The sequence below is a fragment of the Nematolebias whitei genome, chromosome 5 (genome assembly GCF_014905685.2).
Source record: "Nematolebias whitei isolate Nwh7 chromosome 5, NemWhi1, whole genome shotgun sequence".
Lineage (NCBI taxonomy): Eukaryota > Metazoa > Chordata > Actinopteri > Cyprinodontiformes > Rivulidae > Nematolebias > Nematolebias whitei.
This window is the reverse complement of record NC_056502.1, coordinates 41,069,130-41,079,167: the sequence shown is the minus strand read 5'-3', so window position 1 is coordinate 41,079,167 and position 10,038 is coordinate 41,069,130. Positions and strand designations below refer to the sequence as shown.

The following is a 10,038-nucleotide window of genomic DNA, read 5'->3' as shown; positions in this document are numbered from 1 at the left end:
GTGGTAGTAGCTGGAAGTCCTTCAGAACATACTGTATACACTGAGTGTACCATGTCACGGTATCACATCTCAAGGTTTATCCCAAACAGCTACAACTAATTTCTCATCATTAGATGACCTGACTCAAACTTTTCATTTCATTTGTTAAACGTAGACATATCAACTCGTTCTTTGTTTAACTGAATGATGACTGTTATGTAACCTAACAAACAACAAAAGGTTTTCTTCTGGGAATGAATGACTGAGTACAGAACAAAGCTGACGAGTGTTTTAGAGAAGTTTTCTATCAAGACAACACCAACACACATTCTGCTTGAACGACAGCATTTCTGCATTGAAGTTGTTGTACAGGATTATGAAACGCAAACGTATGACAAAAAGACAAATTCAAGCAAAATATTTAAACAAAATTTTATTTTAAAATACTCAACCTGGTTTCTTTTTTTTAATTTATTTATTTGTTTTTATTTTTTCAATTTTGTTCCAATGAGAACAGAGTGAGCTGTGCCTAAAGTCAGGACGGTCTTAAGAAAGAGGAGTAGATTCAAACACTGCCACCTGCTGGCAGAGCTTTGACATGAATCAACGCATTGTTGTGTTGTTTATTTGTCATAAGCAGGTTGAAAAACAATGAAATGTTCAGGATAACAACCAATTTGACTCACTAAGAAAAAAAAACAACAACAAAAACAAACAGGAAATACTAAAGCATGCAATAAGGGTACAAAATAAAGTACCAAAAAGTGAAAAATAAATATAGTGAACAAAAACATGGTTGAATATAACGGTGCAAATAGGATGAATTTGTACGAATAAGTATTTCCCAGATAGTAATATAAGCTTCAATGCACATGATATTGCACATAACTATCATAAAGTACACAGGTTGTGTGAGGTGCAGGTAGTGAGTAACACTGAGATGAACGATGATGTAAGGTGCATGCATGAAACAGCAGCAGCAATAAATATATTGGGTGTCACAGATGTGGCTTGGTGCAAATCCACCAAATAAATCATTTATTTCTGTATTTTAACTGTCTAACTAACAACTACTCCAGTTATGCAAATGTCAAGAAAATAGGTTTAAGGTTTAATGTTTTAGTTTCACCAGGCAGGTTCACGAACCTGGACAGGATCACGTGCAAACCTTTACCGTGTGGCTTATAACAATTTCAAAGCAACATGTTTACAGGCCAGAGGATTAAAATAAACGTTAGTGAAAAACCAGTGATTCATAATTACTGTTTAATATGTGGGTGGTGGTGGTGTGTGGGGGGGTGTCACAGCTAAAATAGTTGTGTGTTACATGCATTTTTAGTTTGAATTAAAAGGATCATTAGAGTAAATCCTTTAAGCGTAGTGTCTTGACTTGTTGAACTTCAGCGTGTCTGGCAGTTTTCAGACACAAACAGGTCGTTGTCGTGGTAACCCTTTGCTGGCCGTCTAACAGCAGGATGTCCTCCAGTTTCTGTTGTCTTTGACACGAAGCAGCTTTGGTGCAGTTCTCAGTGAGTCCACAGCAACACACAGGCTGCGAGCAGAGTTTGAACGCCACTTCTTCACTCTGTCTCTGCTCGCCCAGAGCCGGGCGTCCTGCTCAGCGCTGTCCACCTCTGACATTATTCCTTTGAGCGTTTGGCCCCTCCAGCTGGCACACGTTTCCTCCAGTAACAGGAAGTAAACTCTTTGTTTGTCATCACTTTTAACGGGTTGTTTCCAGCTCAGTGGGAAGGAGTGGACGTACGCTCCATACGTGCAGCCTGCCGGCTGTCCGTCTCATCACCATGGAAACGTAAACAAGCTGGAGTTGCAACAACGTCTAAACACGACCCAAATAATTAGAAGTGATTGTGCCCCACAGTTTAGGAACCACTGAGTTAAAAGTCTGCTAGTGAAAAGTCAGATAATTACTTGGTTTATTTGGGGGGGGGGGGGTGTTATTTGCTCCTTACAGCATGACTTCTCTGTAGTTACTTTATACTGTTTTATGATAACAACTTTTCATTCTACGTTCCTTTAGCTCCTGCAGCCTCACTCCCCCACAGCCACGTGTTCAGCTAAAATACAAGAAGGTCTGCACATGTCCTCATTGTGTGCCTGGCTTGTGTTCTGCTCAGGTAAGCTATCTCTGGAGGAGTTCATCAAAGGAGCAAAGAGCGACCCCTCCATCGTCCGCCTGCTGCAGTGCGACCCCAGCAGCGCTGGCCAGTTCTGAACCTGAGGCATCTCCACATTCTGTAAGTCCCACGTTCACCAACTCCTACAAGGTTTCTTTTGATGAAGTGCAGCCGTCCTGATGGAGCAGAGGAGCGCCGAGGTTCAGTTCACAAACAAACAGGTTCTCCCACGAACGCAGGGCTGCGCCTCGCAGGCAGAGAAGCTTCTGCTGGAGGGAATGAATCCAGAGGAGACGGGAGATGTTCAGCATGAGGAGCTCTCGCTTTGAGACTTCATGTTCATAATATTTATGACAAAGTAATAAGTGTTGAAAACACAATCAGCAGTCTGACCTGTCAGTGTAGCCTCCTCTTCATCACTGATGGTTAAAGGAAGCCCTCATCCCACAACAACCTGTCCGTCCAGCGTTTCTCACTTTAGCAGACAAATAAGTTCGTCAAGTTTTTCTTGTTGGTAACTCGTCTTTTTCTTTGTCTGCCGTGAAGTTTAGGTGTTGGATAAATTTACCCTTTCATCATCTCATTAATCAAACGAGCCACACTGAGGATACGAGAAGGTCTCAACCCAGTTCAGAGTTGAAAACAGGTTCACACAGATGTTACATGTAGCTCTGGTCGTCTGCCACAGACAGGAGAAAGAAGCTTGTCAGACAGAGGCCTTGGAGTTTATCAGGTGTGCAGGCTCCTCTCTGTTCAGACAAACAATTCAAACTCACACACATGGTTCTACATTCATTTAACATTAGTAAGTGAGAACATCCGTGACCTTTACCTAAATTCTCCTGACATTAGGTATCTTTAATGATTAGAAGACTCCAGTTGTTACTCTGGGATTCAATTTGTGACTTTAGACATTAAAAAAGACACATTTTAATTTATTTAACAAGGTTTATTAGCAAATGTCGTTACAAGTTACTCCATTCAACACATAATGGTAGTATTATGTTACATTATGTTTCTGAAGTTTGACTGAATGTTAACCAATGTTATTGAGGCTCTTATCTATTTCCAAATACTTTTACAGCAGTAGGGTTATAAAACAATTTATTGAAGACAATCAGTCACCCACGTTGAGACTGCGGCTCCTCTTTTAATGAGTTCAGGCTGAATTTAAATTTAAATTCAGTTCAGCTAATTTATGTAGCACCAAGTGACAACAACAGGAACCGCAGTTTTCACACAAGCGGTGGGGGAGAGGCTGGGTTTGTGAGTGTCAGTGAGGGAGAGAGAAGTGGCCTCATGAAGTCACAGACTGGGAGAACAAACAGGCATTGCCTAATCAGAGATCTTCTCATTTTAAATTGTAGTAACCAGTAACTAAGATGGTTAAGGGAAATGTATTGAAGTAAAAGTGAGAATCGCTAGAAATGTAAATAACGAAGTAAAGTAAAAATATATCAAAACTCTACTTAAGTACAGTAACAAAGTATTTCTACTTTGTTACATTACAACACTGGTTTCTGATCCCCAAAATGCATCAGCTTCACTAAATTTAATTCAATTCAGTTTATTTATAAAGCACCAAATCACAACAAAGTTGTCTCAGGGCACTTTACAGGAACATTCACATAAAAGCCAATTAGTAAAGTTCTCTATCTAAGGAATCCAGCAGACAAGATGAATCTGGGCTTCGTTGCAGTCTCCCATCCTGAGCAAGCACAGTGGAGACAGTGGAAAGGAAAACTCCCTTTTTTAAAGGAAGAAACCTCCAGCAGAACCAGGCTCAGGACAAGCGGCCATCTGCTTTGACCGGCTGGTTGAGAGGACAGGAAGGAGAGACAGACAAACACAGAATGGTAGGTCCAGGTATAGGTCCAGGTGTTTCTGAAAGACAAAAACACATGTTAAGAAAAGAAAAAATAATTGCAAATACAAAACAGGTTGAGCAGAGTAAGTAAAGACAGTAGCAGAGTGAAAATTGTGGTCAGTTTGTCCTCCAGCAGTCTAAGCCTATAGCAGCATAACTAAGGGACAGCTCAGGAAACCCAAGCCAACCCTAACTATAGGATTTATGAAAGAGGAAAGTCTTAAGCCTAGTTTTAAATCTGGACAATGTGTCAGCCTCACGGACAGAGATTGGAAGTTGGTTCCACAAGAGAGGAGCCTGATAACTGAAAGATCTGCCTCCCATTCTGTTTTTGTAATTTCTAGGAACCACAAGTAAACCTGCAGTCTGAGAGTGAAGTGCTCTGTTAGGAAAATATGGAACAATAAGATATGTAATATAAGATGGAGCTAGGTTGTTGAGAGCTTTGTAGGTTAGAAGTAAGAAAAAAATCCTAGAAAGGAAACAGCTGTAGACATAAATGTAAAAATAAAAATAAAAAAACATTAGAAGTTCTGTATCTAAAGAAGCAGCAGACTCGTTGCATTGCATCTTCGCTTAGTCACAGTCTCCCATCCTGAACAAGCACAAAGGAGACCGTGGAAAGGAAAAACTCTCTTTTAACAGGAAGAAACTTCCAGCAGAACCAGGCTCAGGACGAGCGACCGTCTGCTTCGACCGGCTGGGTTTGAGAAGAACAGGAAGTAGAAACAAACACAGAATGACACAGTCCAGGTGACTGTCTATAGGAAGAGAGAAGAAAAAACGTTAAGATAGAAATAATTACAAATACAAGCAGGTTGAGTAGAGCAAGTAAAGACAGCAGCAGAGTGAGGAAGTGTGGTCAGTTTGTCCTCCAGCAGTCTTAAGACTATAGCAGCATAACTAAGGGACAGCTCAGGAAACCCAAGCCACCCCTAACTATAGGATTTATCCAAAAAGAAAAGACTCAAGTCTAAGGATCAGCACAGTCACATCACCCAGTCCTCCTGCAGCCTTTGCAGCGACGTGCTGAGAGGAAGCGTCTGTTGCACTTTTATTTCAGACAGAACAGGCTGGTGCTGAGCTCACACAGGAAACACGTTCATCTGAGGCGAGGCGATCAAACTTTGATGTGAGGCGAAGGTGGAGACACAAGATCAGATTGTTCCCTTTGCTGAGTTCCCCACACCTTGCTCTCCACGCAAGCATGGGCACCTGGCTGATGGAGGAGGTGGAGGAGCTGCTCCCACATTTTCTAAAGTGGGGGGTGCAAACTTTGTTTTTGCTCCTCCCAATAATTGATTTTAAAACCATGTCATCACTCCCAGCATTAAGACAGGTGGTGTTTATTGCTTCTATTTTTTGGTTCTTGGTGACAAACTTAAAAACAAACAAAAAAAAAAACAATATTAAAAAAGTTGATCCAGTCCAACTGTAGCCACTAGTTTACTATTCAGAAAATGCATTCATCTGTGGAGCTTTAACAAGATTGTAACTTTCCAAACGTTGTCTTTGGTGCATGTTTGTTTTCCAAATATATTAGTGCTTGTGAATGACAGACATCAAATTAAAACACTTTGTAGAACTATGCTTTATGAAGTTCAGTCCATTTCTTTGTATTAAATGACCGGCAGTTCTGCCACATTTAAAATGGCATCGACGTACAGCTGCAGCGGGCCAGCCCACTCAACGAGGAGTCTACGTATTTATGTCTATGCTGTTAGCAGCACAGTGCTGTTCGATCCTGGTTAACGAGTGTTGTGTACACGAGAGTCAGAGCCTGACCAATACATCTCTGTAGGACCAATATTTTAGACTGATATAGGAGTTTGGGGACAAATCATTGGGAGAAGCTGTGGCGGAGTGGTTAGAGCAGTTGTCCTCCAATGGGAGAGTTGGGGGTTCAATTCCACCAACAGTCAAATGCTGAAGTGTCCCTGGGCAAGACACTGAACCCCTCACTGTCTCTGATGTGTGTCCCATCGGTGTTTGAATGTGATTTAAAGCACTGATCAGTCTCTACTGATTCAGATGATCTTTGTTTTTGATCTAGTAGCATGCTGTGTTGATGGGTAAATGAGGACACAGGTTGTGTTGTGAAGAGCTTTGAGCATCTTGATAAAAAAGTCACTTTATAAGTATAGTCCATTTACCATTCTTTGTGCTAGAATGAGAGGTAGTCACAGAGCCAAGTTGGCGTGTTTGTGAGAAGTGGAACAAAATGCATGCTCTGGTCTGTGATGCTAGCTTCATATGTGTAGCACACACGTACGCAGGACTTGGCTGAATTTGTTATTTATGCCCAACTAAAGGCTCGTCTTTGCAGCCATACTGTTCTATCTGGAGTGGGTTGGCTTCAACCCAGTTTGCCACCTCATCCCATTGACATGTCACACCGAGGTGGTGAGAAGGAGTCTTAAGTTTTTCTCTCTGTGCTCTGGTGAAGACAGATGTGCCCTCTTCTGCTCCATCCCCATGCTTCCCTGCTTGCTCTCTTTTGTCTTGTGAACCTGGACTATGCTATGAATTTCCTTTAAAAATCCAATGTCTTCACCGCCTATATGTTCATGTACAACGTCTATTTATGTTGTTTTGCTGTGGTAGTTTTTTTTGATGCCTCAAATCGTGCCCTGTCTAGGACACGGCGTGAGAGATCTTTTTTTTTATACCGTCTCTCATGTTTTCTTCCCTTTTCTCATCTAAGCAAAAATATTACTCTGAATAAGAATAAGAGGGCCGCGCTTCCATAGTAGCAGCTTCGTGCACTCCGTCCATCTTTCGGACGACTGTACGTACATGCTCTCGTTGTATCTCGGTGCAGTGATGATAAAGTTTATTCTGATTCTGATACTGAGATGTTTTGGGAGAACACCTTTAGTGTGAAAGAGGCTCTTCTTTCTTGGTTTGTTCTGGTTTTAGGGTTTGTTGTGTTGTCTTGTGATGACTTCCATGAACTTACATTTATGATTAGTTTGTTTTTTCTCCTGTCCCTCACACCAGATACTAGTTGTCTAATGGTCACACCTGCTCTACGTCATGTTCTTACACTCCCAGTGTAGATAGTTCCAGTGTTTCCCTTTGTCTCTTATTTTCATTTTTCTAATCTTTTTGTAGTTATGTTTCACTTTTGATGCACTTTTACGTCTTTACTTGAATTTCCCTTGTGTTTTTGCATGAAAATCTTAACTGTCCTTCACCACCTCTCTCTAGAGGCGTCTCTGTACCTGCAGGGTTTACCTGGAGTCACTGTAAACCTCGACTGAACCAACAAACCCAGTCTTTGAAGGGATTAAGACAAATGTTCAAAATGAATAAAGAGTGCAGTAAAACACAGCACAGTCACATGATAATGTACTACCATTAAATATTTTTAACATTTCCCCAGTTTTTCTGTAGAAAAGTTACAGAGAGTTAATATCTTACATTGATAGTTCTTGTTTTAAGAAGGCATAAATCTGCTCTGGAAGGGGGTCCACTTGGACTGTGATGAGCTAATGATGGCTTGTTTGAGCCGTTCAAGAGATGTTAAAACAGCTCCAGTCTTCAAAATTCAAAGCAGTTCATCTGAACGCGGTTATTGATATCCTTTAGGTTGCCGTCAGTTTCACGTCACGCAGTTATTTTGGCAGAAATGTCATGAATTCAGTTTGATTTTAATTAAACCTACAGACAGAATTGCACGTGTCTTCCCTTGCTGAGCTCACTGTTCTTGTTTTTCCTTCCACAGTGCTTCTTTTGGTGACTCTACCTGTGGTTCTCCTCTGTGGAGCACACTGATGATGACTAACATGACGAAGATGATGAAGAAGCCAGGTCTTCTGTATGTACTGAGGACTTGTAAAGATGGCACAGGAACCTAATTATCTCTCAGTTCCCTCTCCCTCCCACCACTACCCCACCCCGCTCCAGAACAATCAAACAAAGCTGTGTGTTTAAACCTTTCAAATTCCAGCAGAGATGAATCTGGTCAGATCTAGAACCCCCTCTGACTGGAACTGGTTCCTCAGTTCTCCTTTGGGCCTGTTAGAGCGTAGGTTGTATATATGCAGTATAAACTGGAGTCTCTGTGTCCGTGTCTTTGCTTGGCTCTCTGTACTCTGAGGTTCCAGTCGGGTCCACACTGAGGCCAGATCACTTGTATTTGTGCCGGAGGCCGTGAGAGGAAGAGACCTGATGGTGTTGAGGAACAGTACGCACTGTAGGTGGGATCGTTTCATCTGCACAGGACCTGTGAAGTTTGGTCTCCGCTCTGCTTTTAGTTTCTTCTTTTCTACTGTGACATGTCTTTTTTATTTTTTTGTTAGACTTTGTTATGTGCTGGAACATAATAAGCCTCTGTTGTTATGCTACTATGCATCTGCTCCCTAATGTGATGAAGGATGAATAACGTCCCTCCTTCCATCATCTGTTCCTGGTTATTAGATTCATTTTCAGTCATACAGTGAGTCTTTCTGTGCTCTAGCTTACAATATATTAGAACAGTCGTCTTCACAGGTCTTTGAGTACAGTGTAGATATTTTAAAGTGCACCTGAACTTGTTGAGCAAATCCACGTAGTCCAGAATGTTCGGACGGGACAAAAATGATGTGAAATGATATTAGAAAATGTTTATTTAAGCTTTCGTGGGCTATCTCAAGCATGTAAACCAAGGTTTTTATTTGATTTTATTAGGTTATGTGAAGAGCTGATACAGTGTCTCACACTCACTATGAACTGTTTTCTAAATGCTGCATGTTGAATTAGTTATTGGGTACATGGACAAATAGACCAACATAACATGTATGCATGTGACATGACGCATGTGTGTTTTTAGTGCTTCTAGATATCAAACTGCCAGCTGAAGGACATGCTGTTGATCAAGCAGATGTTATGTCGCTGAAAGCATCTGGAGGGTTCTCCTCATGCTCTTGGCTCTGTCTTCTTTCAGCTCCCTCTTTCACTCAGTTCAGGGGATATTTAACTAAACTCCCAGAAGGATCAGCTTGAAGCCCTCGTGAATGTAACCGAGCAGCAAAGCCGTTTCACTGACCGCATTGTTTTTCCCGATAAAAGATTTGAACGTTCAGATACTTTTTTTTTTAGTTTAATTTCTAGAAAAGATGCAGACCAACAAGAGAATCATAACTACTGCAATGACACTGTCACAGTATGTTGCTTTTATTGTTTTTATATCTGTATACAGATGAATTTTTTTCCAATAAAACAACGTGTCAGGTGTAATATTTCTGTTTAACACAAATTAGCGATTTGTGATCAAGTGCCAAATAAAAACAAAACAGTATTGTATAAATTTATACTGTACGATTGTTATATGTTGAACAAACTGTTTGTAATTGTTGACTTTTGTAGGTTTTGTATGGTATTTAGTGACTGCCATTTTGCAACACAGAATCCAAGTTTTGTTTTTTGGTCAACTTAAAAGGCAAAAATTAAATTTACCATATATTGTGTGCAAGTATTCATGTGGTGTGTGGTTATTTGTGTCATACCTGGGTTTTATTTTACTATGGTTTGTGTAATAAGTATGAAAAAAAATCCCAAGTTGATTTTAATAGTTCTGATGTATTTATCCAACATATGTTGCTTTGTTAGCGACACCTGTTCAACTGCTTGTTAACACAAACTAATCAGCTGATCACTTCATGGCACCAACTGTGCCTTCAGGGACGTAGATGGGATTTAAATGACTTGGTGAATTTTAAGCCAAGCATCAGAAGATGTTGATCAGTGGTGCACTTGGTAGAGCTGCCGCTTCTCAGCAAGAATAACAATAATAATATATAATAATCTCGATGGTTGCTCTGTAGATGTGGTGAGGACGGGGTGGGAGGTGTGCTCTCTTCAGCGTACAGGAAGTGCAGACGCTGCTGGGCTTTCTTTACAGGGACCCAGTGTTTCTTGATCAAGACAGCTGATTGGTTATGTGCACCCCCAGGAACCTGGTGCTCTCCACCACCTCCACCTCCGTGTTGTATATGGGTTGGTTGTTTGTCTCTGTGTCCCTGTGATGGACTGGAGACCTGTCCATGGTGTCCCCCGCCTCTTGCACAGCGA

The 10,038-nt window shown here is 41.1% G+C and overlaps 1 protein-coding gene across 1 annotated transcript in view; it reads left to right on the top strand.

Annotated features, from left to right (window-relative positions):
* LOC119409561 (neurocalcin-delta A) overlaps positions 1–9,092 on the top strand; it is a 172,372-nt gene extending 163,280 nt beyond the window's left edge. Inside the window, exons 4-5 of the mRNA XM_037676463.1 lie at positions 2,118–2,237; positions 7,712–9,092. Coding sequence (XP_037532391.1) covers positions 2,118–2,215 — 98 coding nt within the window. The 3' untranslated portion in view covers positions 2,216–2,237; positions 7,712–9,092. The remainder of the gene's footprint in view (positions 1–2,117; positions 2,238–7,711) is intronic.
* The last annotated feature ends 946 nt before the right edge of the window (positions 9,093–10,038 follow it).